Genomic DNA, 20,163 nt, shown 5'->3' on the forward strand with positions numbered 1-20,163 from the left:
TAAAAGTGCTACCACCAGACCCGGAGATCGATTAAATGGATTCGAAAATGGTAAAACTCAACTGTTTAACTCTAGGGGAGTTGGAAAATGAGCCTAATTAAAAAAAAGTGGGGAGTTCCTTTAAGACAGGAATGAGAGATACAGGCAGGGATGAATGATTGGTAAAGAGTTCTGAAAAGTGCACTAAACTCTCGAACACATCTACTCACATAAACACCAGCTGGCAGCTCTGATAACAGTGGAGTCTGTAAAAGTTCATGAACACTGCAGTCTAGACAGATGATGATGGTGCTGAAGATGATGATGATGATGATGAAGACACCCTTTATCTCAAGAAATTACAGCTTTTGCTAATTGATTGTGAAAAGAGTGCGATAACTGGTTCTCCTCTATAAACGCAAATGACTTGGACTATTCATTCATTTATTGGATTTTGCTAAACGAATCACACAAAATTAAATATCAGTCCCAGAGAATAAACATATAAAATATTGCATTTGCAAATAACAATTAATGTGGTTAATTATATTCAATAGTACAGCAAGCACTCCAAATCGTTGAGCTGGATACTGATTATTTGCTGTTAGACTTGAAAAAAAAAAAGATTGGACCTAAATTTAAGATTTATGTATTGACATTGCACATAAAAACTACAGAGTTTTAACAAAATCCAATGAATGTAATGCACATTTGCCAATCATACATGAATGAAAAGAAACAGGTTAGATTTCTGCACTCAACAAAAACATTTTTGTTGTTGTCGTTCTAGTTATCCTATAAAAACCCTCATACGTGTTGCATGAAGTTTATAAGATTGTTAAAACTTTTTCATCCAAATGGACAGTGGGAAGTTTTATATGCAATTCAGCAACATAAATCTTACATTTAGTCCTAAAATATTTTGTTAAGAATAGACTTCTGACTTTGTCTACAAATATATTCAATAAAATGAAAATGCTGAAGTAACAATCAGAAAGGAACCAGCGTTCAGGCCAAGCAAATATAAAGCTTTGTTTCGTCCTTCTTTTAAAGTTACTGTGCAACACAAGGCTTATGCTATCGTGAGCTTAAAAGTACAGTACCAGGATCGTGATCGATTTATTATTGCATATTTTCACCAAATGTCCTTTCCTGAGTCTGTGGACATTCACCATAGATGTCCACTTCCTCTCTGGAAGTTGTGTCTCTTTGCTCTTAAAGTCCATCCTCTTCATACAGCGTATTGGAAATGGCTTAAATCTACAGTACATCAAGTCTATATGTACTGCTTTTGAGAGTGCATGCAGAATATTGCACTACTTTCCCATTACAAACTACTGCTTGGAAAGCCCTGCTACTCAGACTTCAGTGGATATAAATATGCAGTGCCACAGTGCAGCTGCAGTCAAGTTCTCATGTTATCATTCGGATGCCCAATAAATAAGGGTTTGTTCCCAGAAAATGAACAACGGCGTGCGCGATAAAGAAATCAAATGGAGACCGGGCAGATGATGATCTTGTCCTCCAGCATTACGCTGACCACCAGGAACACAAAGTAGAGCAGGAACATGAGGAAACCCAGCAGCTTGCTCATCTTCCACTTGCACACAGCGATGGAGATGATGACGAAGAGGAGCATGAGGAAGAGCAGAACGATGGCGCAGAACAGGCCGTTGCTGCTCACGGTCACTGGAGTCAGGTCGTTCAGGAATGAAAAGAGCAGCCATGGAAAAGGCAGGCTGGGGACAGTGAACAGACACAGGGAGATATTTCAAAAAGTAGTTTTACATTAGGGAGTCTATCACATGATGTTTCTTGTGTTACTGATGAAGATCTCTCACCCCACAGTGATGTCAAATATGTTGGAGCCGACTGAGCTGGAGACGGCCATGTCGCCGAGACCCTTCCGAGCAACAATAACACTGGTGATGAGATCAGGAATGGAGGTACCAGCCGCTAGAATAGTCAAACCCATGATCTCTTCTGTGATTCCAATAGTCTCACCAACCTGTGGGAGAAATTTGCACTTGGTGTTTGAAACTTCTTATGAAAATACTATGAAAAAACAGTGTTAAATAAGCATTTCCTCAGCTGTTTTCTAATATCTTACATTAATTTATTATGATTTTACTCTAGTAGTACTACAGGTATCTTTGTAAGGGCAATTTAACAGGAAAACAGGCAGTAAAATAATTTGTCCTTCTAAGATCACAAAATCACATCTATAGTTTGTGTAAAATTGAAATCCCAGAGAGCACAACATCTGTTAGGAGCTTTTGTCATTTTATACTTTTTTTTTTTTACTTTTTTTTTTTCCAGTAAATTGTTAGGTTACAATCCTAATGACATCTTATTTTTAGTTAATTCTTAATTCTAATATTCTTATTATTATTTCAATGGAGCCCCGCACATGACTTTCAAGAAAAAATAAATAAATTGTGCACACGATTAACTAATACATTCCCTCGATGTACTAAAATGTGCACAAGGATCACGATTACTATTTCATTCCCTCAATTTGCCAATTCGTTCCCTCGATTTGCTAAATCGTTTGCACAATTCATAAACTGAGGGAACAAAATAGTAATTCATGCGCACAATTTATTAATCGAGAGAACTAAATAGTAAACTGGCGCAAAATTAATAAATCAAGGGAATGAAATAGTAAATCGTGTGCATAATTTATAAATCAAGGGAACGAAATAGTAAATAGTGCCACAATTTATTAATCAAGGCATTGAAATAGTAAATTGTGCGCACAATTTAAAAATCAAGGGAACGAAATAGTAAATTGTGCGCACAATTTATAAATCAAGGGAATGAAATAGTGCACAAGATTTAGCCTATTAATTTTTTCCTGCATTCATGTGCAGGGCTCTATTTATTTAAATGAACAAAAAAACATTTAGTTATCATATTAACATATAGGAATATTATAATTTTTGGTATTTCTCAGATAATTATTATAAAGTTGTCTAGTTTCAGACGTTTTTTATTACCAGAAACTCATAGTACTGATTTACTATGTTAAGTAACCATAATCGATTTAGTTGTTTCTAGTTCTGGTAGCGAATCAATGCAATGGGTTTAGATGAGTTTCTACAGAGGGAGCTGAAGAAGAGCTACAGAACAGTTCCCTCTAATGGAAAAGACAAGAATAGCTTATTGGCTTTGGGATTTGGCTGGTTTTTAATGAACGTCTCTGAGATATAGATTTAGAGCAGTGTTATAAGGAGAGATCACTCCTCTATCTCTCGCAGTTATTTTCTTTTTTGGACATACATTCAGCATGCCATAGCATTACTTAAAGTAATATAAAAACCACTGGTGAAAAAAACTGCATTATAACAGAAAAGCCCAGGATGTGTGAAACTGGTTGAGTGTGTTCTGTTGGTGAAGATGAGGTACCTGATGAGCCCACCAGACCATCAGGTAAGAGAAAATAGCAATCCAAGAAATAGATCCCAAAAATGTGATCGGAAATAACTTTTTTGATGTCTATGGAACAAGAGAGGATAGAAAGGAAATTTAGGAAGGGACAGCTTGCTATTGAAATATTTAAAAAACACCAGTCCGTTTGTTTCAACACACTGAAGACACTTTATATTATCTATCTAAGTGATATTAACTGGCTGATGAAGCTAACGTCTTCATTAGAGCTGCATTATAGCTAAATCAAATTTGTTTATTTTGCATTAAATGGATGTAAAAAAAAAAATAATAATAAAAAATAAAAATAAAACGTACATCTCTGCGAACATCTGGCAGCGACAGCCACAATGGAAAGACGATGGGGAAGATGAAGAGGTATGTTGCTTGCTTCCTCGGTGTGTCTGGCCAAGCCAAGCTCAGAGGCTGGTCTTCATCTTCCTCCTCCTCCTCAGCAGCCTTTGAGATTAGAACCACAAAAACATGATGGCATTCAGTTGCCTGTGATGTTGTAATATTAGAATTTTAAGGATTCCATTATATTTGAATAAATCACGATGATCTAGCCGTGTTGCGACAGCACCTCAGCTCCAGCACTGCCATTCATAGGTGGAGTGACTTCAACCTCCACATTAGTGCTGTTCTGAAGATTCTTGTCAACTAGAAAATGAAACAACAGAAATCTGAAATGAAATATTATTTCATTATTATAACATGTAATGGTGTGATTTAAACACTGAAATCCACATAAACCACAACACTAACAGCATATAATCCCTTTACTTTTCATATACTTGCGCTGGGGGGAAGTCGTGGCCTAATGGTTAGAGGGTTGGACTCCCAATCGAAGGGTTGTGAGTTCTAGTCTCGGGCCGGACGGAATTGTGGGTGGGGATAGTGCATGTACAGCTCTCTCTCCACCTTCAATACCACGACTTAGGTGCCCTTGAGCAAGGCATCGAACCCCCAACTGCTCCCCGGGCGCCGCAGCATAAATGGCTGCCCACTGTTCCGGGTGTGTGCTCACAGTGTGTGTGTGTGTGTTCACTGCTCTGTGTGTGTGCATTTCGGATGGGTTAAATGCAGAGCACAAATTCTGAGTATGGGTCACCATACTTGGCTGAATGTCACTTCACTTCACTTCACTTCAAACAGAGTTGGAATGGAAAGACCACTCTTCAGTGGTTAAAAATTCCAACCCTACAGCGATTATGCTGATTTTACTCAGAAACATGTCTCATTATTGAAGTAAAATGGTTAAGGAATGCTGTTACACAAAATATTAAACATACCAACACCATTTGCCTCATCTTGTCCCTTTTTTCTTGCAATCTTGTGTAGAATTGATGCCTTCTCCTTGAACCTCCCTAGAATATATGCCATATTTTATTAATAAAACTTAACGAATCTATGATGGAAGTCAATTGTGTATATTTGTAATTTTGGAGTGTATGTATTTGCACACTATTACCTTCGCTGAGAGGATCGAGAGTGTGAATCATTAGCTGGAAGATGCTGTTTCTCATGAGGGTGTTGTGGAGGGAGGCGGAGCTTCCTCCCCTCTGGAGGCGGGGTTTAGCCTATAGGGATAAATATAAGAAATGTCTTTAGATGTCTAAATGTACTGTTATGCATGTTACACTGATAGGGTCCTGATGATGATGATGCTTCCTGTTGATGATGATGATGATGATGCTTACCGAGAGTTTATTCTCATCATCAGGGATAACCTTGGGAAAAAAAGAGAGAAACAGAACTCAGTAAATTCACCTTAAAACAACTTCTTAAAGTCATTTTCAGAGAAACTCAAATACAGGAAATATACATAGTTTTGCTTACACAGAAACAACACTCTGATATCAGAGCAAAAATCTGTCATTTATTTCCAGTGATGATGAATTTTACCTAGTGGTCAAGTTTTAATCTAAGTAAGATAATTGTTTTATCAACACTAAAGCAGCAACAGCAGCTCCAGCATTATCAGGACTTTTTTTAAAAAGTATTTTACTGAAAATGTTAACAGCCATGGTTTTCTGCTCACCATATTAAGTTTAATTGTGGTATATATACAATCATACATACTGTACAGTAAACACACACTATAAGTTTGGAGTTGGATTATGTGTTGAAATGACCAAGGCTGCAATTATTTGATCAAAACAGTACTACATTGATACAGTATTATAATTTTAAATAACTGTTTTATATATATATTTAAGATGAAATTTCACCAGTCCTCAGTGTCACATGGTACTTCAGAAATCATTCTAATGTGATGATTTGGTGCTCAAAAAATCTCTTATTATTATCAATTTTGAAAACAATTGTGCTGCATAACCAAGATACTTTTTTCAGGATTCTTTAATAAATAGAAAGTTGAAACAGAAATAATTTTAAACATTAAACATGTCCTCACTTTTGACTCAGTTTAATTTGCCTTTGCTTGTGTTTGTTTGTGTAGATCAACGGACAGTGCTGAATATTTACCAAGTTTATATGTCTGCATTAACAAAGATTTGACTGCCTTTAATTACTATAAATACAGGAAATAATATGAAAGAGTCAGTTGTTAAATCTGATCATATTTGTAATAAATAAATAAATAGAATGGGAAAACCCCATTGCTTAAAAAAAAAATGTAATTAAATAATGCAGTATGCAGTAAATAAATGGAGTGAAACAACAATAAGAGGGCATTTAAGGCCACCTTTAGTTCAATCAGTTCAATCTATCCCCACCATACAGGTAACCAAGAACATGTTAAGCTGTTACACAGCACTGCTAAAAACAGCTAAGACTTATGCCTGAACCTAAATAGCACTTCTTGACTATTGTATAGGAGGCCAATAATAGAATTTTGACCCATCTCTAAAATACCATCAATAACAGTTTCTAAGAAACCATTGAAACTAAAAGATGAAAATGACAAAATCTGCCCTCAAAATCTCAGCAGGAACTCAATCAGTCTACTGTACATAAATCAGTATAACGTCAGATAAATATACTGCCTGTTACATCACAAAAGCATAAGAGCACATAAGATGGAAGAAAGTTTCTGTTGGTCTCCTGGCTCGATGCCTTAACTAATGAAGATCATTCAGTATGATGTAACAGAGAGACTCAAGATGCTGAATCATCGTTGTGTTTAACCTGTTTAATGTCACCCCGTCCCGAATACGGGACGCCTACGTTGACTATACTATATTACAATCAAATCTAATCTAATCTTGACAAACTATATATCGTTGGAAAGGTCTAAGACTCCCAAATATATATTATACCAATATTTTTTGTTAAAAATTATGTAGGAAAAGTTATAGATCAATTTATGACAAGAGTGCACCCTCAGAAATCTACATTACGAAAGGAGCTTTGACCTTTGTTTAAAAAAAAGACTTCCTCGTTGCCTTTTTCTCTATCACATTTTAGAAATCATCAGAAGTTATATATCACTTGAAAACATAAAATCTCAAAATTCATCCTTCAAAACCCATTTTAAAATCGGGGGGGGGGGGGGCATGTTTTTTTGTGACATATCAGGACACAACTCTGTATAATGACATGGGTATGACACAGGTATTACAAGGAGAGGGTGACTAATGAGGACATAACCCATGTCCCCATTTTTCTAAATGCTTATAAATCGTACAGAATGAGTTTTTTTTTTGAGAAAGTAAAAATGCACAAAGTTTCCTGTGAGGGTTAGGGTTAGGTGTAGGGCTGGTGTAGGGAGTAAAAATCATTACGCCTAAGGGATGTCCCCACTTTTCACAAAAACATAGTGTGTGTGTGTGTACATATATGTGTATGTATAAGTATAGTATAAATATACATATTTGAACCCTCTGCATATTTGAACCCTTTTCAACATTGGCTGTATGATTTTGAAATCTATCTTTTAACACTGAGGACAAGGGACTCATGCATAACTATTACAAATGGTGAAAATGTACTGATGCTCAAGAAGACCACACAATGAGACGGGGGGTGTAAACTTTTTAAATTGGATGATCAGGATAAATGGTACTTATTTTGTTTTCTGCTAACATGTAAGTATTTATGTAGCTTCTGAAGCACAGAACTTAATGAAAAAATATGATTGTTAAACAATATGAGAAAAATATACACATCATCATCCTGTTTAGAATTGACTTCCCCCAGCTCTTAAAGCATTGTGTTGCCTTCTTGAGCATCAGTAAATGTTTCCACCTTTTGTCTCTCAGTTCCTCAGTTGTCCTCAGTGTGAAAATATGGATCTCAAAATCAAACAGTCACTTTTGGTAAAACCAAAGAATGTACAGGAGGCGGTGGATTTTTCTGAAGAACAGCATGTAGTTAAACTACTCAGGACTAACCAAGGCACTCATGAACAACTATCACAAAAACAGTTGTGGATCATGCAGAAAATTACCAATTGTATTAAGGTTGAAAATGCCTTTAAGGGAAATTTTTATCAATTCAGTTATGATTTTGTCTTGTGGAGAATATGCAAACATCTGTTATGTGAAATAGCTTCTTCAGAACAGTACTAAATAAAAAAGTAACATGCAAATTTCATGATCCCTCTTAATTTGTTTAAATTATTAACATTTTGCACATTCTGCAAAGGGTAAGTAAATTTACGAGCACAACTGTAGCTACATACATAATTGACTATGACACACACACACACACATATGAATATAATACATTTACATTTAGTAATTTAGCAAATGCTTTTATTTTAAAGGTGAAAAAGTTATGGCAGCACTAGCGGTGTCCTCAAGAGAAAATCAGTTGGCCCAGCAGAGACACACGAGCAGCCTTAATTAAACCTAATCAGCCTAGTAGAGCATAGAGGATAAAGCACATTTCCTTCATGGTTAGCGGGCTCTGCCATTCGCTCTCTGTTCATGTTCCTCCCTTCCCAGCTTTGGTCTTTCTGCAGGTGGAAGATAAGCTCTGGCCTATAGCCAGCATTGCCTGTGGAAATACAGCTGAGCTCTGTGTGCTCAACGAGCTTTAAAGCAGAGGTCAGCCAACCAGAGACCAGCTCGCTGAAGCTCTCTGACATTACCGGACGTCCTGCTGCTAGGACAACAATCTTAAACGTCTGAGATAAGGCTGTTCGCACTAAGAATTAAAACTGAACTACATTAGCCTCCAGACAAATGGATTGGCAACATTATTCTAACCCACCTTCTAAATACTGTCCAATTAAAGTAGGATGGATTCTTATTTCCTGTTGATGTTTTATCAGTCATAAGATGAAAAAAATTGCCCAGAATCTGATCCCAGCAATATCATTTCTCTGTCATTATTGTTATAGTTATAGTTGTGGTGTGGACTTCGCTATTCTCTTACAGTTTTAAAAACTTGATAGTTACAGGAATTATAAAGATGAAAAAATGGTGTAGAAACAATTTCCACTCAGAAATTGCTAGTACATTTCATAATTACAAAGAAATGGCATTGGAGTAACATTGAAACAAACGTGAATTTTTAAAATAAGACTGAAATAGAGTTTTCCTGCAAAAGATTCTGCAATATTTACAAATTAAAGTTATATTTTACTACCAGATGGAACTATATTCTCACATTATAAAATTCATTACATGCCAATCATGTGAACACCATTTTAAACATTAAGCAGTGCATCAAACATCAAAACTACACACAAGACCTTAAAATCATCAGACTCTCAAAACTGAATCCTGAATCAAAAAGAGCACACACTTTTAAACAAGTTGAAAGAAATATTGAACTGATCATTTAATTTATCAGAAGAGATCTTTAAGCACTATCTGAGACCAAAAACTAAAGCAGAAAAGTATTAGCTCCAAGATTAGAATTGCCCTTGTTTTGGCCTTCAGTTGTCTGGAGTCTGGCGAGCTACCATATGTGTTGCGTAAAAAAAAAAAAAAGATTTCTTACAGATGTTTCACCAGGCGTGCACACAGTGCTTAAATTCTAACCTGTCGACACCATGTGAAAATGTTAGAAAATAAACAACTGACCTTGTGAATCCTTCAATTTAAAACTTTATGCATGACTACAATTTGATTGTGGGGGGAAAAAAACCTAGAGAAATATTTTCCAGTACTGAAAATCCAAAACATAATTCAAAAATATTATATAAATTAGTAATCGGATTTGATATGTATTTTACACAAGACATGAATGCTGAAAAGGAAGTCCTGGGGATCAAGGGCAGTCTTACTAAAGAGCTGCTAATGAACTTTGCAGAGTAACAGTTTAACAATCAGTTGGACCAATTAGCATGCAATGCTGGATCCATGCAATGCCACCATTACAGTTTTATCTATAGAGTGGAAAGAACGTGTATATATAACTTCTACATTTTAAGCAGTGATGCAAAAGTCACAATTTTCTGCTTGGATATTCATACTTTTCTTCCACTTTCAATTAAATCATTAAAAACTTCATCGTTTCACTTAAGATTTACAAATTAATATATTAAACATAACAAACTTTTGTAGCAGCAGGAACTCAATCAGTCTACTGTATATAATTCAGTATAACATCAGATATATAGACCACCTGTTACATCACAAAAGCATCAGAGCACATAAGACAGAGCAAAGTTCTTGTTGGTCTCCTGGCTCTATGCCTTAACTAATGAAGATCATTCAGTATGATGTAACAGAGATACTCAAGATGCTGAATCATCTTTGTGTTTGAAAGATCCAGTTGAACATTAATTTCAGTTTTGCAAACTGTGACAGACAGTTTTAAAAAAGTCATAAATCATGTGGACTTCATTGCAGGTTTATTCATGTGGGTCATCTAGGAACTTGAATTGCCTATAGGGTGTCTCTTAGCAAGAGTCCAGTAGTTAAACAGAGAAGGCAGGCCAGCACGCTAAAGCGCCTAAAATTGACAGGTAACCACTTTTAGAGACGGAGGCAGAAGGATTCACAAATTAACTCACACAACACATGATGCCAGGTTCTTACACTCTCCTTTCTTTACTTTTCATATAGAGTTAAATATGGTTTGAATTACACCAGCAAAGATTTGCCTTACTACAGAGATTACTAAGTAGCGTTTACTGTTTACTCACTATACTTTGCCAAACTCTAAGAGTTTTCCTTAGAGTTTACTAAGGCACTGAGAATATTATACAGTATTACAAAATGCAAAATAGGTTTGATAATTCAATAACATTTAATAGATGGGAGTTTTTTTTTTTTTTTTTTTTTTTTTCACTGGGATGTCACAATACAGAAGAAAATATCTGTGGCTAGTTTCACTGCAACTTTAAGTACACTTTGGCTCATCTTCCAAATACTTCTAGCAATCACACTGAATTTTCTTCAGATTTTCCTCAGTTTATAAAATTAAAGGTGAACATTTTATTTTTTATTATTCACTAGTTTTACACTTAAAGAATTACAAATTATACTTAAAAAAATGTACACTGAGATAAAGACCACAACAGAAAAGCTGTTTTTATGGTGAATTATGATAACACTTTATTTTAAGGACCAATTCTCATTAGCTAGCATGCATATTACTAGTATGTCGGCTGTTTATTAGGATTTATAAAGTACATATTAATGTCTTATACTGCATGACCATATTTTAGATCTCTTGATCCAATCCCCATACCTAAATTTAACAAGTACCTTATTACATATAGAGCAGCATATTAAGAGTTTATGAAGGCAAACTAGAAGTTAATAGTTAATAGTGATAATTGGACCGTAAAATAAAAATATGACTGGAATTATGTAATTATATTACAGATGAACGGCTGCTTATTTAAATGTCATATCCAAATTTGCTGTCAATTTTCTATGAAAATCATTTAATATATCCATAGCAGCATCACTCATTAATTCATTAAAATATGCTTTCCAGGAAATTGTGTGATGTAGGACAGATAGTGAAAAGGGTTGTTGTAATGTACAATATTCTCTCAAAAGTCTTCTTCAGAAGCCAGGTCACTCCCCTAAGCACTAAGAGTCTTCTTACTTTGGTTGGCGTCACCCCTTCTAAGCAGCTGATTTGGGATTACAAAGGATTTCAGGTTGGGAGTCACAAACCACAAGCAGAAATGCAGATATCCACCATGTTTCTACATTAAATACTAAGTGACTAGGGTCTTCCTGCAAAAAATAAATGTCATTCAAAAACCTGAAGAGCTTCCCACAACACTCCATATCTGAGCACAGTTTAAAAAGAACAGGACACTCATCTATACTTAGAGGTACTAAAAGGATCACATCTTATTGGATTAACCCGAGCTTCAGCTCTACCACAATTCATTTTAATTTTAGAAGTCTTAAACCAAAGCCATTTTTTATTCCAATCCAGAAGGGTGAAAATCCAATGTGAATTGTTCTATAATATGTTTTTTTCTATATGGCTCTAACTGGCCTCATTAGGGCCTCTTAAATGATCAATAATACATAATACCTGCATGGCATATAATAATACATTATTAATATAACCTGCAGCAATGGGTCAATATTATTCACTATTCAGGTGCATCTCAATAAATTAGAATGTCATGGAAAAGTTCATTTATTTCAGTAATTCAACTAAAATTATGAAACTTGTGTATTAAATAAATTAAATGCACACAGACTGCAGTAGTTTAAGTATTTGGTTCTTTTAATTGTGATGATTTTGGCTCACATTTAACAAAAACCCACCAAATCTCAACAAATTAGAATACTTCATAAGACCAATAAAAAAATGTTTTAGTGAATTGTTGGCAATCTGGAAAGTGTTCATTTACTGTACATGTACTCAGTACTTTAGTAAGGTCTTCTTTTGCTTTAATTTCTGCCTCAATTCAGTGTGGCATGGAGGTGATCAGTTTGTGGCACTTGGTTTTCAAAAAACACAATGGACCAACCCCAGCAGGTGACATTGCATCCCAAATCATCACAGACTGTGGAAACTTAACACTGGACTTCAAGCAACTTGGGCTATGAGCTTCTCCACCTTTCCTCCAGACTCTAGGACCTTGAATTCCAAATGAAATGCAAAACTTGCTCTCAACTGTAAAGAGGACTTTGGACCACTGGGCAACAGTCTACTTCATCTTCTCCTAAGCCAGGGTAAGACGACTCTGACGTTGTCTGTTGTTCAGCAAATTCCTTGACACGTCTGTGTGTGGTGGCTCTTGATGCCTTGACCCCAGCCTCAGTCCATTCCTCGTCAGATCAGCAGTCTTCCCCATGATTGTGTAGACTAGTGAACCAAACTGAGAGACCATCTTGAAGGCTCAGGAAACCTTTGCAGTTGTTTTGAGTTGATTAGCTGATTGGCATGTCACCATATTCTAATTTGTTGAGAAATATTTTTACTGGGTAAAAAAGATAGAGGAAATACTGGTTAAGACTCACAAATTTAAACACAACTCTGTGAGGTAGTATTAACAAAGCTAATTGTGCCAGGAAAAGACAAAAATAGATATCTATGCCTCTTGAGATGTCTGGCTGACAAAACACAGGTTTCAGCAAAAGGGGAAAGTAAAAGATTTTAACAACTTTCTTCCTTAACTCCATCTTTCCTCATCTCTACTACTTTTTCTTTTTTATTGTCTTTCTGCTGTCCATCTCTGTCTATACAGCAGTGGTTCTGGTCTTACTCAGCTAATGGTGCTCTCTCAGAGCAGTGTTGTCTGCTCTGTCAAGGTGACACCTGATATAATGCCTAATCCGGCTCAGAGAGGTGATAAAACTGTCTGTGTTCTTTTCATTGGGAACATTGATTCTCAGCCAACAGTTGGGTTCCGCTCCAACTGCTGTTGCAATCAGCTTCTTTTTCTGTTAAATGGGTCATGTGATGCAAACTTTTTCCTTTCTCTTTGGAGTTTTACAAGCTCTTGGTGCATGAAGAATATCTATAAAGTTTCAAAGACTAAAGTTTCAAACCCAAAGAGATTTTCTTTATCAAAGTTAAGACTCTGCCATGCCCCCCCCCCCCCCCCCAAAAAAAAGTCTCATTCAAACATGCCCCCACATGTCTACATCAATATGTGGAAATATTGGCGTAATGCCGCCCGAATGTTCACACAAAGAAAGAAGGCCTGGTTTCAGAAACTGTAGTTTGTGTTGAAGCAGCCATGTCAGAGAAATGCAGTGTGTATCTAGGCAATAGCAAAAGCAATTTATTTGGCCTTCTGAAAGTAGATGCATTTAGGAATCTTTAAGATTACTTACAACAGAACAGCAACACGTTTTATGGGACAATCGTTTTGTGAACCCAGAAGAGGAAGTAATTCTGACTTGGCTACAACAATCTTGTGTTTCTGAATCAGCTACTGTAACTATGTTTTGTTATTAGTTTAAGTATTTGCTATTGAATGTTCAAATGCAGAGTTTTGTGCATCGCGCGCAAGCGTGTGTGTGTGTGTGTGTGTGTGTGTGTGTGTGTGAGAGAGAGAGAGAGAGAGAGAGAGAGAGAGATGGTCACACAGTGGAGTCAGCTGTCTTAACCATCCGTGGCTTGTGTACTGCAAACACAAACCAGCTTCATCAATGTGTCGGTCACGTAACTCTGTTCCCCTTTTGGACTTGAACTGATGGTAAAACTAAGGACGTTATTAAGTATGTTTTCATTTATTTTGAAAGATGACGCTTGCGATTATGAAAAGGGGGGCTACATTTCCGAAGATTGCTTGCGGTATTCTGCCAATCACAATGCACTGGGTCAGCTAGCCAATCAGAGCAGACTGTGCTTTTCAGAAGCAGGGACTTTGTAGAAAATGTCACGTTTGAGAGAGGTGGGGCATAGAGGACCTACAATAATGTACAGTATTTGAAAAATAATGTGTTTTTTGAACATATTCTGTTACACCAAATACACAAAATAATGATCTTTTAAAAAGCATCATACGACACCTTTAAGTGCTCAAGATCCACAGAAATTCCCAAAATGCACCATAAAAACCAGTGAGAATGAGCTTAATAATTGGAACTGTTGGAAGATAAAAAAAGTAAACTTTTTTTTATGTTTGAATGCCATTATGTATGCATGCATATAATGCTTTGCAGATTATAGCATTTCCCCGAAAAAGCCATCAAAGCATTGAAATATAATTTTTTCTCCATTCACATTCTTTTTATCATCACCATGACCTTTTAGGGGCTCTGTACAAGTATATATTTAATAAGTGGTACAATACTTTTTTTTGCACAATGGCATATTTTAAGAACTAAGGTGTTATTAAATACTAGTTATTTCATTAGCACTTGGGTTCATCTTAAAATCACAAGTGGTTCTCAATCTATCTATCTTATCTATCTATCTATCTGTAAAATATTATAAACAGAAACTGAAAATGTCATTGTTTTTTCAGCATTTCAAATAATAATAGTTAATAAAAAATAATTTAATAGTATTTAATAGCAAAATAGCTAATAATATTTATTATATCATATTAATTATGTTATAAAAGTCATCCTGTGTCCCGGCACCCTGGTTGAGAACCACTGTGATATACTGATTCCTAACAGGAGTGGAAGGAGACATGAAGGAGAATGCAACCTTTGACCTGGGAAGCAGATTAATTCACCTGGAACACTTTGACTTACCTTAGGAGGAGCTTCAATGTCGTCCACTTGATTCCTGAGCAATTTAGTCTTGATTACAGTCTCTACAGTCACATTGTACTTCATGAAAGTGACATAGCTTGCGTAACAGAGTAACAGTCCAATGCTCTCGACATAGGTAATGTAGTTATCCAGGAAGAAAACGATAAGCATAATAAGTCCAATGATATAAAAGGTGACATCTCTGAACAGAGGCCACCAGGTGAGGTTGAGGATCTCGCGTGAAAAGAGAGCGCACATCCCGATGACGAACAAGATGTTGAAGACAGCAGAACCCACGATGGTCCCGATGCCCACGTTGCTGTGTGAGATGAACACACCGATCACAGAGGTGAAGAGCTCGGGAGCAGAGCCTCCAGCGGCCATAAAGGTGGCACCCGCTACGTCATCCGAGATCTGCAGTTTTTCTGTGATTACGGTGAGAGCGGGGACAAAAAACTCGTCGCAGACGATAGCAAGGGCAATGAACATGTACATCATGCCGAACATATGCAGCACGACTGCACCTTGCCTCCTCTCCTCCAGTGTGAACAGATCCTCTGGATAGTCTCCCTTGTGCTCATTGGATGAGGCCATAGCGATGGGCACATCTGCCGAAACATTGTGCTCAGAGACAGAAGATAGGACAGTTCTGTGTGGCACTGACTCTGCAAGTCCATCATGGTTGGTGAGAAAGGTGAGTGGCGTCCATCTTGGGAATGGGCCCAAAGTGAAAGTAAAGGCACTCCAAGACAGGAACAATGAGAGGGCAGAGATGCTCAGAATAAAACCAAAAATCCGAGAAGGACGTAGTTTCCTCCTGACGTGATGCACTCGGTGACGCTTGCTGTTCCGCTGCAGAGGGGTACGATCTGACCCCAGTTTAACACTGGGGAGCACTGGATCCATGGTTGACGGGCAGCTCAGGGGTCCGGTGGTCGGAAAACTATGGAGTGCCGGACATGATCACACGCCCACTCTACTTAAACCTGACAGGAACAATATACTCCCCGATTCCTTGCAGGGTCCAGAGTATCTAACGGCTTCCTCATAATAATCTCTGAAACACAACACATCACAAGAATAAAAAAAAAAAAAGGTTAGATTTCTCTGGATCAGAATACATTTGCCTTTGAAAATTCTGATTTACCTCATAATTTTGAATCAAAACAAACATGATGAAAAATATCAACTTTTAGTATGACAATGGCATGGATATTCAGTTTATTTCAAATTTATCCTACGTCATTTAAGTAGGATTAATATAACATGCTTTCATCAGCCAATCAGGTAGCTGGCTGTCAGTCTCCTCGCTGCAACCTATTAACTTCCAGAGTATGTCTTTGCAGTGGCAAAGGAGTACAGTGTTTCTCAGACTGATCCCACATCTGCCCCATAAGGCTGCTGATTGTTGATTTAAAGCAACACTGTTGACTTCTCTTTAATGTTAGCACAAAAGAGTTCCAAATTCTGTTTTAATTTTGGACATGTTATTCCAAATCTTTCTTATTCCAAATGCAAAATAACAAAAAAGTATTTAGAAGAATTCTGGTAAGCAAACATTTTTAGTAAAAAAAAAAAAAGAAGAAATTAAAAAGAATAAAATGAACACTCTCAGCCATTTTAGCTACAGGTTCCCATACTGGTAACAGAAAGGTTAAGGGCAATGACAGATCCTGCGGTTTTTTGTTTGGTACACATCACAAGTTCTCTTTTCCAGTATAATAGAGCCATTGAGATGTAAGTCTAATTGGTGTGACAACTAGACTGTTACTAAACTCTTCCCACCTCATTTACATTTACATTATTAGAGCAGATGACTTTTATAGTATTGAAAAGGGTCAATGGCTACTGTTAGCTATTTGGCTACCAGCATTTTCATAATATCTTTATTTGTGTTCAACAGAAGAAAGAAACGAATAGAGATTTGGAAGAAGTGGAGGGTGAGTAAACAATGACAGAATTTTTATTTTTGGGGCCAACTATCCCACTAAAGTCACTTAAATTGGTGTATAGTCAGAATGATTCAGCCATACCTGCATTGAATAAAACAAATTCAATCATATTAGTCTTGATAAAAACTAATTAATTTAGATGTTACCATATTAGCACATTTTATTGCGCATAAATAAGCATGATACATGCTTACACCATCACTTTAAATCACTTAATCATATCAGACAACACATACAGTTACCTTTTTCTTTTTTGAAGGCCTACCGACTACCATGTGAATCCTACAATAGAATATCATCCCATATAACTGCCAGTCCACAACAGTCTAAATATGACAGTGAGTTACAGTTAACATTGCCAATGATTGAACCCAGTATCTAAATATAACAAACCGCTTCCAAAAATTGACCAACCAAGAGAGCCACTTTTGATCCTATCTGGCATCTATAGGTTATAGGAGGACATGTGCTCATGCGTCTTAACCAGTATACAATCTGGCTGACACCTCCTGATACTCACACAATGCATGCAACTAATAGTACAGCAATTAATCATTCACACAAAACATGAGATATTAAACCAATAATCTATATGTCTTGCATTGCTTAATACTCATATAAATCAGAATGACAAAATAACAGAAACAACCAGTTATTGGTAGTTACATGTATTATTTAAAATAATTAAGCAATTCTTCCACCAAATAACACCATTCTATAGAAAGACATATGTGTGCATACTGTGAACTGGCTGTTAGCTTCAAAATGGCTCATCTAATATAATTAACATTTTAATTTAAAATATTAACACTTTGACCTACAAGTCATTAATGTTATTTGTATTTATATTTATTTTTATTCATATAGTTTATTGCATAGACTTTATTTAATATTATGAATATTTTTTATACTTATTTATCATTTATATTTACATTTTTCAAACTCCTGGCTACTTCCTCTGATGAGTCCATCTGTCAAGCTAAGAATTTAATCGGATCTATAGGCCACAGTTATCCTGGTTTACACAGCCTTTACTTTTACTCATCTCACACTATATGTCAGCACATACTGTATCACACACACTAATGTATATTTATTACCAGTGATCACATCTGCATCATAGGAACATTTAGAAAACAGTGACCAGTTAAATGCACCTGTACAGTAAATGAACACCATCTGCATCAGTCACCTTGATTTTAATACAAATTTATAGATGGTAAATGGGGTAAACGATCATCCAATCATTTTATGTTAATATAAAATAATCACATTATGTATTTTTTGTATGTATGCATTGTTCCTTAAGCTAGGTTTATAGATATTTTGCATTTACATGAAAAACTCTTCATCAAGAAAGAATAAAAGCAGAAAAACAGGAGAGCACACAAATATCAGAATACTACTACTGAATAAATCAATTTACCTTCCCATCTGGTAGTTTAGCGTGGATGGTGAATCCTTCAGATGAATCCTACAGACTTATGGACACTAAGCACTTGCTGTTTCACTGTCATGGATCAAGAATGCTGCTTCTGCTGCCACAGGTTAAAGGCTAGGTCTGATCTTTCCTCCCTCCCCCGTCTCAATCTCTCCTTCCTTGCACCATCCCTTCTGCATTTGTTCTGTCCTTGACAAGTTGGGTACAGTACATAACCTGCAATGGTGAAAAGAACACATTATGTGTCATTGTGTGTTTGTTTTAAATTATGATTTTAAGATTTTATGCACATTTTTTGCATATGGGATACTGTAACTGGTCTCACAAGTTTGAAACAATTTTACTGAACTTTTAGTCTTCACTAGTTTAATTTTTAAATTATTTAAAGTACAAGCATTGAAGTGCAAATCTATCCTGTGCTGTCACTCAATATGTGTTGAAAAGAAACGGCATGCATTTAAAAGACATTAAAAAAAGCAGACTCTTTGTAAAACACGAAAAACTTTCCAAAATGATTTAACCCCTTAATTCCATCTACTTATGTTCCATTTGTATAATCATAATATTATTATTGTGACACTTCATACTTTGATTTGATGCCTTGAAGCAAATAGTATTAATTATTATTCAATTAACTATTATTTCAGAATGCAAAGACAAGATAGCTTTTATAATCCAAAGTATTATATTTGCATAACAAAATACCATATTTTCCCATACCCCTATATTTTCTAATCTCATCATCACATCAGGTATGTTAACTCAACCACTATTCTTTCTCTATGTGTTCCAGAACTCACTAATCTAGCTATGATCTCAGCTCTTGAGTGGTCATCTGTGTAGAAAGGTTAAGATTACCTTTAGCCACTCTCTTAAACCATGGTGAATATTATGTAATCTCCACACTGTTCCCCTCCCACTCCATCCCTCCCTTTCAGATAAACTCTGTTTTTCCTCAAGGGCCTGTTCCCAGAGAGCGATGCATATCAGCGAGACCCACACACAAGGACAAGATATACACAAATACTATTGAGTCCTGATGCAGCTGTAATCCATCCCACTCTCGCAGGACATAAATCTGCCATCCAGCCCCATAGATTGAAGCCATAGATTAATGCATCTTTGTGAAGAGAAGATTAGGCCTGTAAGGCCACAGCTTTCGCTCGGCTTTAAATAGCATTTGAGCGCAGTATACTGGATGCAACTGAACCTGACCCTGCACTGTATAGAGGACATTTCAGCTTAACTATTGACTAATTCCACCTCCAATCAACCACACAATCTTCCAGGAAATGGGCCAGAAGACTGGTCCATGCACTTCTGTGGAAAATCATGCCGAATGTGCGAACACATCTGCCCTGAGGCTAACTGTGTTCTGCAGGGTGAAAGATCCTCCTCCTGCAGTTCTTGATGCCTCTGGAGAACCACACTGCACTATAAAGACATTACAGTTACATTCAGCCACTGTGGTCACCTCGCCAGTAATGAGTTTAGACATTGTATGATTGGGATGGCATGGTATGAACATAAAACATTCATTATTCTCATTTAACTAAAAATATCTGCTTAAAGCTGCAGTAGGGAACTTTTGACGCTCTAGCGGTTAATAAACAGAACTGCTTGCGTCTTGCGGAAGAACATCGTTGCCGGAGCTACTTCTCTCTGTTTATGTCTATGAAGAATCACAAAGGTACTGGGTTACTCCGCCGCGGTACCCCCGAAGCAGTCCGAATATAAACACTTATTATAGGTGTACCCTAGTGATTCAGGACAAGCTAAAAACACGGTTTGGAAAATGGATTCATGGTGT

The 20,163-nt window shown here is 36.5% G+C and overlaps 1 protein-coding gene across 1 annotated transcript; it reads right to left on the bottom strand.

The window, feature by feature from the left end:
- Nucleotides 1-39: 39 nt before the first annotated feature.
- Nucleotides 40-18,555, bottom strand: LOC113044335 (sodium/potassium/calcium exchanger 2-like). Its single transcript, XM_026204240.1, has 10 exons — nt 18,339-18,555; nt 14,961-16,017; nt 5,109-5,138; nt 4,880-4,988; nt 4,701-4,775; nt 3,992-4,068; nt 3,727-3,867; nt 3,388-3,477; nt 1,821-1,987; nt 40-1,718 (listed from the first exon to the last, which is right to left on the bottom strand). The coding sequence occupies exons 2-10, from the start codon at nt 15,864-15,866 to the stop codon at nt 1,469-1,471; spliced, it is 1,845 nt and encodes a 614-aa protein (XP_026060025.1). The 5' UTR covers nt 15,867-16,017; nt 18,339-18,555; the 3' UTR covers nt 40-1,468.
- Nucleotides 18,556-20,163: the final 1,608 nt, after the last annotated feature.

Source organism: Carassius auratus, chromosome 26 (genome assembly GCF_003368295.1).
Source record: "Carassius auratus strain Wakin chromosome 26, ASM336829v1, whole genome shotgun sequence".
NCBI classification, from domain to species: domain Eukaryota; kingdom Metazoa; phylum Chordata; class Actinopteri; order Cypriniformes; family Cyprinidae; genus Carassius; species Carassius auratus.